This window comes from Trachymyrmex cornetzi, unplaced genomic scaffold (assembly GCF_001594075.2).
Source record: "Trachymyrmex cornetzi isolate Tcor2-1 unplaced genomic scaffold, Tcor1.1 scaffold392, whole genome shotgun sequence".
Taxonomy (NCBI): Eukaryota; Metazoa; Arthropoda; class Insecta; order Hymenoptera; family Formicidae; genus Trachymyrmex; species Trachymyrmex cornetzi.
Genome location: NW_017298663.1, coordinates 966,183 through 983,881, shown reverse-complemented (window position 1 = coordinate 983,881; position 17,699 = coordinate 966,183). Strand labels below are relative to the sequence as shown.

The following is a 17,699-nucleotide window of genomic DNA, read 5'->3' as shown; positions in this document are numbered from 1 at the left end:
GAGCCGTCCAATCAGAGCTCTGGGATATAATATCGAACTTATACCCCAAAGCTCTGATTGGACGGCTCGTTATTCCCTGTTGCCTGTGCCTATTGTCTGTGTCTATTGTGTTTCCAGCTTTACGAGTGACGGCTAAAACCTGTGGAGGTTACTCAGGGACATGACCTTGACAACATATGTCAAGGTTAAGGTCATTGGGGAGGGGTCCTCTAATCGGTACTTTTACCATCTCTTCTTTTATTATATTATTATTATATCAGAGAAAGCTCACTCTCCTATATTAATAGTAATACTTTTTTACGTTCTTTTTTACGTGTTTTATTATATCAGAGAAAGCTCACTCTCCTATATTAATAGTAATACTTTTTTACGTTCTGGAATAGATTGGAAAAACATTTCTTAATTATGTTGGAGAGAGAGAAAAACACATTCTGATTCTTAATAAAAAAGTTGATCGATTTTTGCATTGATCACTCTTCTGAAAAAAATGTTGTTTGCTTCTGTCTTTTACAATTATCGCAGATTTATTATGTCAACTTTTAGGATAAAAGCACGAGTTTCCGCCGAGGTTGTTATTTAACTGTTAGTCGAGAGGGAGTGATTAATTACTGGTCATTAGATCTCAACTATGAGCGTACTGTGCAATCCAAGAATCGTTAGTACTTCTTAATTCCTCTCTCATCTTCAGCTAACATTTTTGTCGATACCTTTTTTGCAGCGTTTTTAAAAGTGCAATCTACTGTTATAACTGATATGATCGTGCTACCAGATGTTCAGATGGTGTGCACGAGTTCAACAGAATACGATTTGAGATTTTACGACGTCGCGGCAAAAAAGTTCGATCTTCGCATACTGGTCAGCGATTAACCCAGATTTCGTAAAACTTTATCATTCATCATCTATCCATGCTAATTGTAATTAATAATAAATATTTCTAGATATCCAGTTTGGAAAATGCAGTTGCTTGCATGCACTATTACTTTAGTAGAAATATGAACGAAAATTCTTACATCGTCTTAGGTGATACAAGTGGTTCTGTTACAATCATGGCCTTTAATCCTACAGATAGAGGACCTTTCAAGCAATATACTGCATGTGACTTGATCATTTTCCGTTACGACAATGTCATTAAAGTAAGTAAAACTTGTTGGAGGTCACTCAGGACCATGACTTTAACAACATATATCAAGGTCATCGGAGAAACCTCCTCTAAAGTGAATAATTACTCTATAAAATTGTTTATTGCACGAACTTCAAAGTAGGTTCAAATTTGATTACGTCTTACTCTAATATAAATTAAAGGTTTGCTTCATAGATGTAGTTGAAGGCTTTGTGGAAAATTACTTTGCTAAAAGATTACTACAATTAGGGGGAGATACAAGGATTAAATGTCATAGAAATAAAAAATATACATACGAACTGGACGAGCCAGGTAGCTTATTATGGAAGCTTACGTGCATTTGTGTCGAGTAGCCAATGCTCTGATTGTTCTTTGTGCGTTTTCGATACAAGAGGGACAAGAATGCAATATAAATTTCAAGTTCTCATGGGAATATCCTGTTTCACGCTGTGCGATGGTATCCTTTCGCTTTGCAATCGCAGATACAGAGATTTTGATATAAATCAGATCCGATTTTACAATGATTTTTTCAGAAAGTCATATATTGGTAACGGGTGGACCAGACTGCGTGATTCGCATTTGGAATCCGTTTATCCCCAGGAAAGCAAATGCTGTTTTGTCAGGGCACCGATCGACTATCTGCGCGCTTATCATAACTAACGCCGGCAATCGCATTTATTCCTTGTCAAAAGACAGATGCGTAAAAGTATGGGATGTTCCAGCTCTTAGCTGCATTCAGGTATAGAAAAATTACAATTCTTAGATGCAATAGTCTCCTTTTTGTTGAACATTTTTATTTTTCTTATCGTTTTATAAGTCATATTTTTCTTTTAATAAATAATAGAAGATATGTGTACAATTCGTAAACAGACATACAACAAATTACCGTGTGAGCTAAGTGAATACACTCCGATGACGGTAGTGTTCAACACGCTGACCTGTACGATGATTATTGCCAGCATGATGATAGCTGTTCTCGTTTGCGAGCACGTAATTAACGAGGAAACCTCAGACGGCTATACGCACACCAAGGGCGTTAGTTGTGTCCTGTACAATCAGCTCTTCCGTGTGGTAACTTTCTCTTTTATCCGAAAATCATTAATAAAATCATTAATGAAAATTGAATTATTTAATAAAACAGTTGCATAATTCAATAAGATAACACACAGTTGCACAGTTTTAATAAAACAATGATATATGTTATTTTATCGGAATGCAGATTGTTTCTACGGGATTGGATTCATGCATCATCGTATGGGATCCATGGTACGGACGCCGTTTACGTTTGATACCACACGCTCACAGTGTTATACAATATGGACAGTACGCCGACATCGAGATCACGGCGGCGTGCTTCGATGATTCGGAGCAATTTTTAGTGACTGGCGCAAGAAATGGTTCAGTGAAAATATGGAATTACAATACCGGAATCTGTATACGCGATATGATAGTTGATCATCAATGGTACAGCGGATATTAAATAACTGCTCTTTTTCTCACAAATTATGTGACATTCCATATTAATAGCGTTTTTCCTAGTGCATTTAAACAGTATGCTTATTCTTTTTGGCTAAACTTTTGCACCAATTCATCCTTCTTTTTTCTTCCTGAAGAGAAAGGAAGATGAATTGGTGCAAAAGTTCAACTAAAAAGAGCAGGTCTAGTATACTGTGTTTCTACGATTATGGTAGTGCAAGTTTTATACACAAAGTGAGATTTTAGCGCAATAATGAAGTTATATTATACACTATGGCATGCACCACTCCAGTACAGTATAGCGCTTACACACGACTGGTACAGTGCAAGGCTATACCCAGTGTATCCCAAGGGAAAACGTCATAAATTACAAAAAGTATTGTAATTGGAAAATTATGACATTTTCGAAAAATTATTTATACAATTTTCTTTCCAAAAGTTTTTTGTTGCAGTTATAATTAGAGACAAAGTTACTTAAATTATAGTAAATTCAATCACTCGCACGACAATGGCTGCGTTCAGCAGAGAAAGCAGCTTTGCAACTGTTGTAAAATTCTTCAATGTAATTGATTTAATGTTTAGATCTATAAGGAACCGAAAGCAAAAACTAATCATATTGAAGAATTTTACAACAGTTGCAAAGCTATTTTCTCTGCTGAACGCAGCCAATGAATCAGTGCATAATGTGAAAGTGAATAAAAAAGGTCACTGTTCTGTACGTATGTAAGCAGAGTTGCGGCAGATTCATAAGTGAGGTTTGAGGGAGCAGGTGACTTTTTGACAAGTGATTAATATAATCGAGAATCTTCTGAAGTTAGTCACGTATCACTTTTAAACATGATTATTCGCTTGATTATCGGAATGTCCCCGTCTTTGGGCGGTATTCATAGTCGATTCTTATATTTAAGACTGTTTTAAGTACAGTATTTAAGATGTATGGATCAATCAGAGAACTGCATTAACATCTTAAGACATTACTTAAAACGATCTTAAAATAAGAACGGACTATGATACCGCCCTACTTTTTTATTCAATATACAACATTGACCTTACTTTTTAATTTTCCCTCGTATAATTAACTTTTTGACAATAAAATAATATATTATATTCTGTTAACTAACATGGCAGTAATATTATCATTTATAATCATTTAAAATACATATTTATATACTTTTACACTTTGCTAATTTCACACAGCAGCTTTTAGTATATATTGATCCAATATAATAGAAAGGTTTATCCGCGTCACATGCAAGCTTCTACGCACTCTAACAAGCACGATGCTATAGTAGAAGCATGTTGGTGCGTGGGACGTGAACAAATCTGAATAATTCGCTGTCAGAGAATATCTTCTAATGTTACTTTTCGTCGATATCATGAGCGATATAATAAATTTTCATTTCACATTATTTTTTTCTACAGCGAAATAACGAACATCACATGGTATGAAAATCGAATTCTGTGCTGCGGTTGGAATAAACACGTGACAGAATTGTCGATTTTCGAATCTGATATATGCAAAAAGAATTGGACGACCAGTCACACCGACGACATTCTATGCTTGGCTGCGAGATATCCACAGCTGTTAGCTACCGGATCGTACAACGAAGAATTAATTCTCTGGAATCTTGAAACGGGCCAGCCTTTTAGAAAGTATCAAGTGACTGATGTTAATAGGTGATGTCAACTTGATATTTTCATGAACAATAATTGACACAGTAAATGTTAGCAATTTACAATCGAAGGCTAATTGACTTAATAGGTCCACGAGAATGACGGACGCACAAAAAGAGTTTAGAAAATTGAATGAGATCAGTGGATCCGTCAATCAGCAGATTAAGTAAATAATAATGCGCTTATGGCTACGAAAGAAAAAGTTTCTTTTGTCGAAATGTTTTAAACCGTTTACGTAACGATTCCTTGTGAAATAGAAAATTAACTCCATGTACCCATCAAGAGTCAGCATTGAACATTGTTCGCGTAACTGCGGTACGCACGATAATCTTTCTAGCAACGCGAGAAACGAAACCCAATGTCGGCACACTGCTGGTCGCCCTCGATTCCGGTTTGATACAAGTATGGACGCATCATCCTGCGGCGGGATTTTTAGGGGCTTTTTCGGTCATACACACTGTCGGTGACTGTGCCACGTCCTTAGCTACCGATCCTGAAAATCAATTTCTTGTAACAGGTTTTGGAACTTTCTAAAGATTTGATTACATCCTTTTCACAGTTAAATCTTTTTTCGAATGTCTACAATTTTATTCCTAAAACTTCCCCTTGAAGGTCATAGTATAGGGTACATAAAAGTATGGCTTCTCTCTAATTACATGCTACCAAATCCACCGAAAATTTGCATGCCGCTACTAAGATTAAAATTCCCATTTTTATGGAAAGATAAAATAGACGGAAGAGCGAAGAGAGCAGTACGAAATCAAATGCTGCCACTTCTGCTGTCATCTGTGCGTGGTCATACGCAGGGAATCACTTCTCTTCAAATCATTTCTAGCGCGCGAGTGATAGTCAGGTATATACAATTATTATAAAAGTTTTGATACAGGTGCATCTCTTTACTAAAAAATTTAAATAAACGATAGCGGTAGCGCAGATCGCACAGTACGTTTGTGGAGTTATGGAGGTCGTTATATATCAACACTGGGCACGTTTAGAGATTGGATCCCGATTCTGCCTACTGTGCCCGTGCAAAAATATTTCGAGGATTATAAGCTTCCAGCCGACATAATTAGAGGATTTGCCAGTTCTACCACTTTGAAGGTACATTTGAACAAAATATATATGGGAACGCAATGTACACATTTGGGATGGTGCAAAGGTACTTCATGGTGGTATGAGAAGATTACCGATAGAGATTGAGGAAAAGGAAATCGACATCTCAAAAGAAACTCTCGAAGAAGAGCAATATATGTTGTACGGGAAGGAATTCGATAGTCTTGTGCTCAAGACATATTATGAATCACAGTTACCTGAAAACACCTATCAGAAATATCTGCGATTAGACAATACTTTGCCATACGTGAGTACATGCATATACAATTATACATACTTTGTATGTATTAAAATATATATTTTGTAAGATTCGTTATATGTTGTTATATATAGCGGATTCGGTTGGACGCACTAGTGCATATTAATAATCTGTGTAAAATGCAAATATTTCGAATTATAAAATACAGACTTTACTTAACAGCACAATAAAATATATTGAGGATTTCATTGTTTAATCCATTTTTATATTTATATTGAACACATATTTTTATGTAAATGTGTACGATGGCTTTAATGTGTGCATGAGTGCGCAATGAGTGTGTACTGAGTGCATACAATCGAATTCGCTGTAATACAATTTCAACTTGTAAAAATTTTACATTTGTAGATACCAATTTATATGTATTTACCAACCTACTCTTTAAAACCTGTTGAGGCGCAGAAAACACTCCTGCTTGGACAGAAAATAGAACTTACGTATGGATTTTTAATTTTATTCGGAACCATTGAAAAGATATCACACAGTGTCCGTCGAATACTTTGAGATATATATATATATTTTTTAAAAATATTTATAATTACAGTAAAAAGGTATACTTAAGAAGAACAATGAAATCACTGCGCTCTTCTGTAATACAAAGAGGCAAAGGCACTTCCACAAAATGAAATCTACCGCAATGCTCGCCATCATTTTAACCTTATAAACTCTTGCAAAATGTTAGTATATATATTAAAACAGTACATATTTTACACATTGTATAAATTAAAATGAGAATTAATTTACTCAAGTTAGTAAAACTCGCATTCATAACGATTATTTTTTTATCTAATTATTTACTAAGTCGATTATCTAATTATATGTAGGCTTTACTTCTTCTTCAGCAAATATGTGATAAAATATAAATAAGTAAAAAAATTAAACATTGTCAAATCATGAAGATACCTACGTACATGCATCATCATTCTATGAATATTGAGATATAACAACGAACAACATGACTTCATGTTTGTCGAATTAAAACAATTTACCTTAAACATTATTACATTTCACATGGATACAATACTATATTTAATGCCTCTGATTATATCCACACGTATTTCTGTGATATTAATTTTTTAAAGGCAATTTTTGTTCGACAAACTCGGGTTCCATCATGGAAATACGCGGTGGCGTTTTCCAGATTGCACTGGATGTACGTTTCAATCGATTTCTATCTATGCCATGGAATAATTCAGTCAAATCTGGTGTGCACTTACGAGTATTGAAGAATTTACTAACTATTCCTTCGGGAATGTATTGTTGCATCGCAAGTTGTGCTTTGCGGATGTGCGCTGCAATTAAAAAAGAAACACATATTCATATTCTTTTCTTCTTATTTTAATGATGATTAAAGATATAAAAGAAAATACACGTACCCTGCGCCCAATACGGTATCTCGTGCTTCGGTTTGCTTTCATCGTCTGATTCTTCATCATCATCAGGTTCACTATCTAACACATAATTCACAGTACCTTGATACTTATTATTAGTCTGTTGTTTATGCTGCAAAAAATCAATTAAGCGATTTATCAATTTTGAGTGAAAGTAGGATTTAAGTAATTTTTTCTCCGTCATAAAAAGATAACTCACTTTGGCTTGGGCCGCAAGTAACTGATTTTTCTGTTTCAAAGCTTCGGCAGCGGCTTGTTGAGCCCTTGCTTCCGCTTCCCTTCGTCTTTCAGCTTCTTGTTCTCGACGTCTTTGCTCGGCCAACAGACGTTCCGTTTCCTCTTGTTCTTGTAACCTTTGCAATCTCTGTTGCTCTTCCAATTTGCGACGTTCTTCCTTCTCCTGTATTCGTTGCAATTGGGCAAGACGCTTCTTCTCCGCTTCCTCGCGATGCCTTTCTTGAGTCAAAAGAGCTAATTTTGCCTTCTCTTCCCGTTCTTTCTCGGTTTTCTGCCGTTTCTCTAATTCTTGCTTCTCCTTAGCTTCTCTTGCTAATTTGTTTTTGAGTTCCTTCTCTTGCCGCTTCCTGTATACAAAGTATATATCGAGATATTATACCGCCTGTACGTCTTTTGATTAGCATTATGAAATTTTTGTATACCTTTTCTTCTCCTCCGTCTGTAATCTCAAAGCTTCGTCTTTCTTTTTTCTCGCGTCTTCCTCGTGCCGTTTCTTTTCCTCTAACTTTTCTACCGAATTGGAAGTTGTAATAGTTTTTGGTAATTTTGTAATAGGTTGAATGAAAGACTCCACGCCAATAACAATATTGTTGCGCGAGGCAGTTAAAATTTTTGGATACTAAAATAAAAGTATGTAAACAATATCTTTATTTTAGACCGTATATGTGAGAAACACAATCAATACTAGAAATTAAAAATTTTTTGCCTCGGTGGTGTAATGGCTTAGGACGCTCGTACGGAATACAAGAGATCCGGGTTCAAGTCTCGACCGAGATAATATTTTTCGCAATAAATTTATTAACAGTTTTAACATATTAACATCTTTATAATATATGATGCTTGATGGTAGTATCAAATTATTAATTACTTGTCAATTTATTTCGCGATTGCTAAAGTAGTTTTAATTGCGTTTATTTAGTTCCGAAAAATAATTCGGCGCGCAGTTTGAAAAAGACTACAATATGGTATGTATGCAAGTACATATATAGTATATATTAATAATTCAAGATTGAATTATTTAAGCAACAAAGATCCAGCTTCGACCGTAATAGGCATATTTTAATTTCTAGTAGAAGTATGTAAATAAATAAATATGACAAAATTTTATCTTTCTTAAATTGCACCTTTCTTAAATAGACCTGTCCTTTTTGGCTGAACTTTTGCACCAGTTCATCTTTCTTCCTCTTCTTTCCTCCTGGAGAAAAAAGGAAGATGAACTGATGCAAAAGTTCAGCCAAAAAGAATAGGTCTATATTGCGATTTAAGAAAGATAAAATTTTGTATTAATCTTACGTTCGAAAGATTTTGCGTGTTTGAAGGGGTATGAAGACGATTAAGAGACAGTACAGGCTGCATCAATTTTGTCTTGCTTAAAGGTGTCGTTTTCAACTGTTGCATTTTTACATTTGATTTATCAGTTTGGGTCAGTAATTTATTAATTCGTTCTGGCAGTTGTTCTTTGTTCTGAAAGAGAAAGTTTAATTTATTGCTAATGAAATACAGCAGTAAAAGAGAATAGAAGAGATTAAAATAATTATAAAGTATAAATAACCACAGATTCCTTTACCTCTTTAAATTCATTATTGTTTTTTTGTTTCGCTAACGAAATCTTCTTAGCTTTAGCGAGCGACTTACGAGCTAATATTTGCGCAACATTTTTCTCCGTTGTTTTCGCTCCTGCCTGCATTTCTGCAGTGGCCATTGCACGAGTTTTCGTTCTAGTTATTCTGGTTGGAGCATCTATGTCGACAGACTTCGGACTATGCATAACCGCTTGTTCAAATGCTTCAACTCGCTTCTTCACAGATTCTTTTGCATAAGGACTAAATAATGCATTAGATTTATATGTTTTACTTTCTTGTGTGACCGTGGACACATTTGCGTTTTTGAGGGTTTTCACTGGTATATTAGAGGTTTCCTCGCTAGATATCGCTAACATATCTTCTGTTTCTTTTTTATTAGGCTGCTTCCTATTAAGTTGCTTCTTCGGTCTTATCACTTCAGGCGATGATTCATCGTCTGTAATTAATTCATTATAGTCATCATATTGTGCAGGTGTTTTGTATGCTTGCGTATTATTTGGCAGTGTGTTCTTAGTATTTTCTGTTTCTTTCAAACTACTACTATTTTTTATGTTTATTGCCTTCTGAATCACCACTGTTTCATTTAATTTTGGTGGTTGATTTGGTAAACGGTCTAATACCACAGTAGCATTCAATTCCTTTTTGGACATAAACGGGCTATATTTTAGAGTTGAGTTCATAATTGGAACAGGCCTTCCAACTGCATCTTCATACATAGATGGTTCTTCGATATCATCTATATTGGGCATAATGGCATCATTCACTGTATTCACTTCCCTATTCTGAGAACTCTTAGAGCTTCTTCTACTAGAGCGTCGCAGAACTGGTAATTCAAAGTTATTTTCATTGACCTTAGCTTTTTCAGTAATTTTTGATTTTTCAATTGAGGTTGTAGGCTGAACGATCTGTTTAGAGTTCTTCCTTGTCACTCTTTTTGTGGTTCCTTTTATATCTGTTATACTTTCTTCGACTTTACTGTACTTGGAAACATTCTCATCTTCATCAGAACTGCTTATATTGTATTTCTTTCTTTTAATGTGGCTTTCTCTCTTTACCTAATATTCATAAAATTATATATTATATAATATTCTGTAACTTAAAAATCAACTTGTAATACCATAAGTATGATATTGAAAATTATCATTACTTACTTTCTTTTTGGAATTATTAAGAATGGAGCTTTGTTTCCTGATATTATCCTCTGCTTTTTTGGATGCTCCTCTTTTGATTCTACCTCCCATTACCTCGTTCTCCTTTTGCTTCTCTTCATTGATAGAATAAAGGGAACTAGTTGGCGAGATATTTTGAAGCACCTCGTCCTCGAGTATGGTTTCGATGTGTTGGACAACCTTCTTTCGCAGCATCTTCGGCGTTTTTGCCATAAGTGGGCCGGTCGACGGTTGTGACAAATGCACCAACAACTCATGCAGGTGGGACATACTGTTTGTAAGAGCCTCGGCAAGACGATTCGACAGTTCAACACCATGATTGTGAATAAATAGCAGATCCTTGTGAATAATATCTCGGATCTCGTCCTTCGATCGAGAGTTCATGGCGCCGGAGAAGATTCGTTCTTGTACGTCAATCTCCGCGGTAGAGATAAATATCAGTTTAATTTAATTTTTATCTAGGCAATACGAATCTCAGCAACATTACGACATTGCTGCGGAATAGCACTAACAGCAACAAAAATAATAATAATAATAATAATCACACGACACAAAACTATAAGATTCGGATGAGTTACGTATCGAACGCTGGTTGCTCTTTAGCGGGTACATCGATGATCGAAATGAATCAGAATGTCCATCCCCAGCCAGCCGCCACACCACAAGGATAACGACTTTTTCCGTTTAATTTGAATCAAGACATTGGCGACATCTGTAACCGCCATCGATTCCGTCTGCGTCCGCGAGTATGTACTGGGTACTTTCCAATTGCAATATCCCTAGACAATTTCGTGCACACTTATGCCTCCGGCACACCAGCGCAATGTTCGTCGCGCGCGACACTCGATATCCAATGAGTGTACAGCTTTACCGATGTTCTCATTCTAAAGGTATACTCTCATTGGATATCGCGTGTCGCGCGCGACGAACATCGCGCTGGTGTGCCGGAGTTATTAGCCCGGATCCTCATACGGGCAACAGCGCTTTGACACCGAACATCGATTGGTGAAAAACGGATGATGAAGGTAAATTTTACCCCCACAACCGGCTTTTCACCAATCAGAACTCTGTGTCAAAGCGCTGTTGCTCGTATGAGGATCCGGGCTAAGCCTTGTGCCCATGATGTTAGAAATCAGTCCGAGACTTTGGATGAAGTAGAGTCCTAGATTTATCAGAGAGGCGCAACCGGTGTTATGCATTCTGATTCGCTGTTGCAATCTGACCAATTGCGTGACTTGGCAGCCATTTATAATACTAGTGACATATTTCTATTTCATTTTATCTATACATTCTATCTCACATTATCCTACACGTCTTATCTTGTTTGACATAGATTAAAGGCAGTTTCATAGCATGTCGGCCATGTTTAGTACTCTCCTTAGCACCTTTGTCATACTGACTTAAGCCGGTTGCGCCTTTCTGATAAATCTAGGACTCTAGAATGAAGAAAGAATTGACTAATCGCAATGGTCATGTGATCAAATTGTTCAAATGCGATTTGTTAATTTTTTCTCTGTCCGAGATCTCGAACCGATTTCTAGTATCGTGGACATTGGGCTTTATAGCATTTTCGATTGGGATGCACTGGCTGCACTCAGTGGGTGCTTTCCAATTGCTTAACACAAACGTACACAGGAATGCACAAAGTGTAACGTTGTGCACGATTCAATTCGAGCAAAATGTGTACGTTGTGCACGGTTGAGATCCGTTTCGGATGGAGTTAGATTAAATGTAGCTTTTTCCGCTTGTATAAAACAAAAAAAAGTAAGCTTACACAGCCCTCGACTGAGTACGGATGTGTCGACGATAACGGACAATTGGAACGCAACTTGTGTTGCCGTATGCACGAAAGTGTCTAGGGATATTGCAATTGGAAAACACCCAGTGTCAAGAGCGTGTTCGATTGGCAGTGCCAATGCGCACTTGGCTAGTGTAACGTGTTCATTTGACCGCACGACACTCGCGTAGTGCGCACTCAGTGCGCACTAAGTGGTACGAGATATTTTAACAGTGCCAGTTCAGTGCACTGGATATATAAGGTCTGTTTTCTGTGGCTGAACTAGTGTACACTTTTGGAACTTAAAGTGGGATAGAAATACGTTTGATTTTTATTTAAAGCGAGAAAGAGAGTTCTAGAATAGTCTAATGCAGGAACAGAAAACAGATTAATATATAGAATATCAGAGCATCGTTTTGTCACAGTATAAGGATATACAGTAGAGGGACAAGTAAATCTGCGCGATTGAACTGAAAACGCAACATATGCAAATGTGTACAATTATTGATAAGTATGTATTATATATGATATTCTTGATATCTTATATATTATTTAATTACATATAGTAAAAAATCATTATTTAAAGTTATGAACATGAGATGTCGAAGTTATTTTTCTGCGTTTTTTCTGCAGTCTAGTCAAGTCCTTACAATCTTACAACTCAAAATGGCACTTCAGCTTTAGCACTGAAAATCTTGGCGTGTTCTTTTGAACTTGCACTATTCAGTGCAACCCATGGAACTCGTCCAGTGTTAAGTGTGAACTGAATGCGCACTGGTGCGCACTAACTTTTTCCCAATCAAAAACGCTATAAGATACAGCGAAAAAAGCTAAAACCCATGTTACTTATAGCGTTTTCGGCCCGATCGGGTTTGCACCAACCTGGGTTGGATTAATCTTTCCTATTGGTTGATGTCACACGCTCTACCAATAGGAGAGCGCAAAACGCCATTAATCCAACCTAGGTTGGTGCAAACCCGGTCGGGCCGAAAACGCTATTACAAAGGGTGATTTCACCTTTCGAACAGTTTTTCCGCTGTAACTAATATGTTCTAAATTCATCTTTTTATGTAACATATATGTATACAAAATTTTATTAATCAGAATTTAACACTGCGTGTGGTTCCTTTGTTAGGAGAATGTTTAAAATATAAAAATCAGCTTTACAATTTTTTATTACGATTTTATTATAGTAATCCTGTTTATTTCTAACATAATTAAGCCAAAAATCCATAAATTATAACTACAACTGCTTATGTAACTGTTTGTGCAACAGTCTAACTTGGAAAAGACAAATCCGTATCCTTTAAATTATCAGTGATCCATTTGCTAAATCTTTCTTCAATTTTCGGTGTAAACATTTTTTTCCAACCATCGGTTGTTCCTTGTCGAATAAACATATCCGACGATATCACAGTATCAGGACTCGGTTGATTCACCATAGGATTTTTGCGAAAATTCTCTATTTTTAAGTGCTCCTCTAACTTGGCAATTTGTTCATTGCTGTAAGTCTTATCGAAGAACGCAGCAATCTTTTTTATGTTCCCAGGTAAATCCTATGGAAAATAAGAAGATAATAAGATGTAAGAAGAAAAGTGTATTAACGTCAAGTATGCGCAGTCTTGACCAATTAGAATTGGGTCCAAATGCTCAAAAGTAATATGGCTGCAGCTTTGATACGAAGAAGTTTCAGGTTATGTGGATTACGTTTGTTACAGAGCTGTGTATGTGTGTTGTGTGTGTACTTGACCGGACAAAACTTCCGGTTGTAAAAATTATTATTTTAAATCGTTTGTATTTCGTATGAAGAGTTTTGAAGTGCGTAGCCGCCCCGAACCTAAGCATTACTGTCTACACACTCTATCCACATGGGTTTATTACCGAAAATTAAATAATTCCGATCGGAACTCATTCTAAGCAATTTCATAATACGTCCTGGAATATCAAAATACTAGAGAGACTACCTATCGTGTCTAACGGAATTTCCGTGACCGTAGCGCCTGTATTTATATTTCGGTCAAATACATGATATTTTAATATTTAATTAAAAATGTCTGGATGATTTACAAATGTTTTTAATGGTACTTCATAACTCTTCATACGAAATACAAACGATTCCATGTATAAACTTAGTTGAATTTAGATCCTGTTAATTATTTCGGTCAAGTACATGGTTCAAAAAAGAATGATTAATTGTAATTAATACAATGACTCATAAACCTTTTTATTTGCACTTCAAAACGGGTGGCACCCAGTTGGACACGGCTCAATTGGACACGAGCCACTCACAGCGCTTGAGACTACAAAGCTCCTAAGCACCGGTCGCTGTGATTGGTGATGTCCAATCGAGCCGTGATCAATCGGGATCATTCCCATATGAATGTGTATACTTCGTCTTCTTGATCATTAAGCCTTGTGTTCACGGTGCTAGAACTTCGAGTTCTTGGATCCAGGAATGAGTAGTCGATACTCATATTTGTATGGAAAAAACAGCAAGTTGATTGGCTATACATTTCTTTGTCCGACAATTCGAACCGAGTTCTAGCACCGTGAACACAGAGCTTAATTAGTGAATCTTATTATCTAAAGTTTGCGTTGGAATTTGTTGTATCACACCTGAACACGCGAACTTTAAATGATATTATTTGTTAATTTTAAATGTTTATAAATAACATTCAGTGGCTCGATTCGAAGAAATCAAAATATATAATGTTGGGCAACGAGCTAGATGTAAATACATAAAACGATTTAATGATATTACATTACACACAAATGTTTCGACTCCGATCGATTCATTTTCAATTTTAGGAAACAAATTTGAAATTACAAAATAATAACGTCGGAATATATAAACTTTAACAAATAAAAACGTCTGAATAGTATGAAATTGTAAAAAATCCAACTTAATAATGTGAGAGCAATTTTGCAACTGGAACTTAAAGATGCATTTGCCAACATTTGCATCACACCGGGAACATTTTTCACTTTTCCAATATGATTTATAATTGGCTTCCAACTTCTATGGTATATGTGTCTATGGTATCTTATATAATAAATAATACAGAGAATTTGTATTTTTAAAATATTTAAAATACAATTTGATCGATCATAAACGGACGATACTGGTTAATTTTGTCTACGTAAATGCTATATCTGAGGAATTTTTGCATGAATTTTATCTTTCGCATTGAAACGAGCATACACGAACAATCGAAAACGTGAGATTCAGGATAGATTTGCTTATTTAAATCATAAGATAAGTTTATAAATTTCAACAAAAATAAATGAAGTTATATATTTGTAACATATATTTCAATCGTTATAGGAATTTGGGCGACAACGATGTAATCGTGTTCACAGTTACAGTGTTTATTTTCGCGAAATGTTAGATTTAAACTTCTGTCCACATAAAAAGAATGGAAAAGGTGTACATTATACATAATAAAGTATTTCTTGCTTTACAAACACAAATTCTTTGCTTTAAAACCACATTTTTTTATTTTAAAACGCAAATTCTATGCTTTTAAAAATACAAATTCTCTGCTTTAAAAATACAAATTCTCTGCTTCAAAAATACAAATTCTCTGGCTCTAAAGACACAAAAATTATATGAGAAAATATTTTGCGCTGTTAAAGCAGGGAATTTGTCTCATCGGAGCGCAGTCCAAAAGTTAGGTTTTATTGAAGAACTTTTTTTGTTAATAACTTTTTAACGAACAACGAGCGACGGCTAAAATTTGTTCAAGGTCACTCGGGATCATGACCTTGACAACATATATCAAGGTCAAAGTCATTGGAGGATGGTCCCTTATATTGCATAATTACTGCATAATTACTTAAAAATAATTTTTTCTTTTTTACACGAAAGTGTAAAGTAGAATTTATTTCTAACCCACCTTCAACAGATTTTCGTAAAAGAGGAACATCATATTTGCTCTGTATCTCATCGCCCAAGCTTGTTTCACATGTTCCCAATATGGACTCCATAGTGCTGAAATTATGGAAATTTAGGTTCTTGAAAAATCGAGAAAAATTAAATTAAATTGTAACAATCAATAATATTTATACAATTAAATTGTAACAATCAATAATATTTTTTAAAACTTACTGTGATCATTCATGAAATTATTACAGAACTGTTCGAAAGTTCCCTGATACTGAAAATGTGTTATCACTTTCATGAAATTATACCACGAGACTACTACGTCTCTTGGATTTCTTGCGACATAAATAATCTAAAAGCAAAAATAGCATCTTTGAAAAGTATATATATTATCTATAGTTTTTATTTTTTAATATATTCTTCCCATACACCGAAAGTTTTCAAAAATATCTGAGAAATATTTCAACTGAAAAGTAAAACATTTCATAAAAATTGCGAAATATGTCTGCAACATTTCTGAGACAGCTCTGAAATAGCAAATTTCCGCAATTCTTGCACATGAAACCTTGCTGAAAGGTTGATAAAACATTACACAAAAAATCTGCAATCTTTTTGAAATATTACCAAGAAGATTTCAACTATTTCTAATAGTACTAATAATCGGATAATTTCGTTTTAAAGTTTATTGTTAAGAATACATTTTATGTCTTAATGCACAGAAAATTGAATAATGTTTAATTGACTCTTATATGTTCTTTTCACTTATATCTTTACTTACTGATAAGAGAAGAGTCCTTTACTAATTTATATTTACTTAAATAATATTTTAATTTATTATGTCGACATAAAAAATTTAAATATTGTTTAAGTATAAATTAAGCATATATTTAACCTTCAATTACATATCTAAGATTTTAGAATCTTAATTTACATGTCTGACTCCAAGTCATCCACGGCGTTTTTGACTGACTTTGTAATTATCACAAATTTTATTGTATATATTTAAAAAATTTTTTTCTCAGCATTTATCATATTTTTGTTCGTTTTTATAAATGAAACGGAACATTTAATATATATGTATGTTAATATACCTTGCAAGAGCTATTTACGACTGTCGGTAACAATTCGAAAGACATGTGACTTTTAATGAAACGTGGAGAAGACTGATTTCGCACAAATTCGATACTATATTTCTCCGTATTGATCCTACCAGGAATATTTTCCGTTGCAATATGATCGTCTAATATTGCTCCTATTCTAAAAATAAAAATATTTCTTTTGATATATTATATCAGTGACAAGGTACTATTAAAGACTGTCATTCTTACAGGAGTTCGTGTCCCTGTTGATATTTAAGTGATTAGATTAGAATTTAAGAGATTAGATTAGAATTTAAGTGATTAGATTAGAATTTAAGAGTAATAAACCGATAATATAGTACTAATTTTATGATTTATTAGTTTCATAGACATGTACATATATTCGAAATTAATAATATTCGATTTTTATTTAAAATTACGATTTTAATGTTACGTCCGACTTTATTTACAATTGGCGCATGATGTTTCAGAAATCCGGCAATCCAAAAATCAACCCAAAAATTTATAAATCCGTCAGTAGCTTCCCCTTGACAAATGTTTGGATCTGCCCTTGAATGTACATATAAGTAAATCCACGAATATATTGATAGTTGATATATGTTAATACATTTTATGAAAGAAAAACGTTCGGCTTATTACTCCGCGTGATTTATGTGGAAATACGTCATCTCATTATGGTCCTGAAGAATTATTCATCCGCCTTTTCCAAATTACGACAGTACGAAAACATCGAATCAAGGTAATGAGTGAATAAGTAAGTGAAAGAACGAGCGAGTGTATATACGAGTATTTCTTTCTCTCTATTTTTCGTGTATGTGCATGTGCGTCATCGCGTATAGTCAGCAGCGAGCGTCCGCCGTCCCGCATAATTACCAGCGGCCAGGGGCTCGGACTGAAAGGTTTTTTGGTTCGATTCC

General features: G+C 34.9%; 3 protein-coding genes across 5 annotated transcripts in view; 1 reads left to right on the top strand and 2 right to left on the bottom strand.

Annotated features, from left to right (window-relative positions):
• Positions 1-6,345, top strand: part of WDY (WD repeat-containing protein WDY) — an 8,051-nt gene extending 1,706 nt beyond the window's left edge. The window contains exons 5-19 of one of the 2 annotated variants that reach the window (XM_018512122.1): positions 544-655; positions 719-855; positions 939-1,133; positions 1,370-1,577; positions 1,654-1,859; positions 1,991-2,191; positions 2,340-2,584; positions 4,019-4,273; positions 4,359-4,436; positions 4,528-4,787; positions 4,883-5,123; positions 5,194-5,371; positions 5,430-5,630; positions 5,991-6,079; positions 6,187-6,345. In XM_018512122.1, the coding sequence (XP_018367624.1) occupies positions 544-655; positions 719-855; positions 939-1,133; positions 1,370-1,577; positions 1,654-1,859; positions 1,991-2,191; positions 2,340-2,584; positions 4,019-4,273; positions 4,359-4,436; positions 4,528-4,787; positions 4,883-5,123; positions 5,194-5,371; positions 5,430-5,630; positions 5,991-6,079; positions 6,187-6,268 (2,688 nt within the window). In that variant the 3' untranslated portion in view covers positions 6,269-6,345. Of the gene's footprint in view, positions 1-543; positions 656-718; positions 856-938; positions 1,134-1,369; positions 1,578-1,653; positions 1,860-1,990; positions 2,192-2,339; positions 2,585-4,018; positions 4,274-4,355; positions 4,437-4,527; positions 4,788-4,882; positions 5,124-5,193; positions 5,372-5,429; positions 5,631-5,990; positions 6,080-6,186 lie in introns of both variants that reach the window. The other variant, XM_018512121.1, reaches the window with a different exon arrangement.
• A 211-nt stretch (positions 6,346-6,556) lies between these two features.
• Positions 6,557-10,673, bottom strand: Incenp (Inner centromere protein). Of its 2 annotated transcripts, none has more exons than XM_018512125.1 (7): positions 10,005-10,673; positions 8,838-9,908; positions 8,618-8,734; positions 7,693-7,889; positions 7,233-7,617; positions 7,019-7,145; positions 6,557-6,934 (listed from the first exon to the last, which is right to left on the bottom strand). In XM_018512125.1, the coding sequence occupies exons 1-7, from the start codon at positions 10,404-10,406 to the stop codon at positions 6,711-6,713; spliced, it is 2,523 nt and encodes an 840-aa protein (XP_018367627.1). In that variant the 5' UTR covers positions 10,407-10,673; the 3' UTR covers positions 6,557-6,710. The 2 variants fall into 2 exon arrangements, with proteins under 2 accessions (XP_018367627.1, XP_018367625.1); XM_018512123.1 differs by having other exon boundaries at positions 8,564-8,734; positions 10,005-10,672.
• Positions 10,674-13,005: 2,332 nt separating this feature from the next.
• Positions 13,006-17,699, bottom strand: part of LOC108764096 (sulfotransferase 1C4) — a 6,878-nt gene continuing 2,184 nt past the window's right edge. The window contains exons 3-6 of the mRNA XM_018512128.1: positions 16,774-16,939; positions 15,908-16,034; positions 15,696-15,790; positions 13,006-13,355 (exon numbers count right to left, since the gene is read on the bottom strand). Coding sequence (XP_018367630.1) covers positions 13,077-13,355; positions 15,696-15,790; positions 15,908-16,034; positions 16,774-16,939 — 667 coding nt within the window. The 3' untranslated portion in view covers positions 13,006-13,076. The remainder of the gene's footprint in view (positions 13,356-15,695; positions 15,791-15,907; positions 16,035-16,773; positions 16,940-17,699) is intronic.

Excerpts from the sequence above, each read along its gene's own strand:
- Incenp (XM_018512123.1), bottom strand. The coding sequence starts at position 10,406 with ATGAACTCTCGATCGAAGGACGAGATCCGAGATATTATTCACAAGGAT. Across the intron at positions 8,735-8,837 it reads ACAATAATGAATTTAAAGAG|AACAAAGAACAACTGCCAGA; the intron begins GTAAAGGAATCT and ends TTTCTCTTTCAG. Across the intron at positions 6,935-7,018 it reads GATACCGTATTGGGCGCAGG|CGCACATCCGCAAAGCACAA; the intron begins GTACGTGTATTT and ends TTTTAATTGCAG.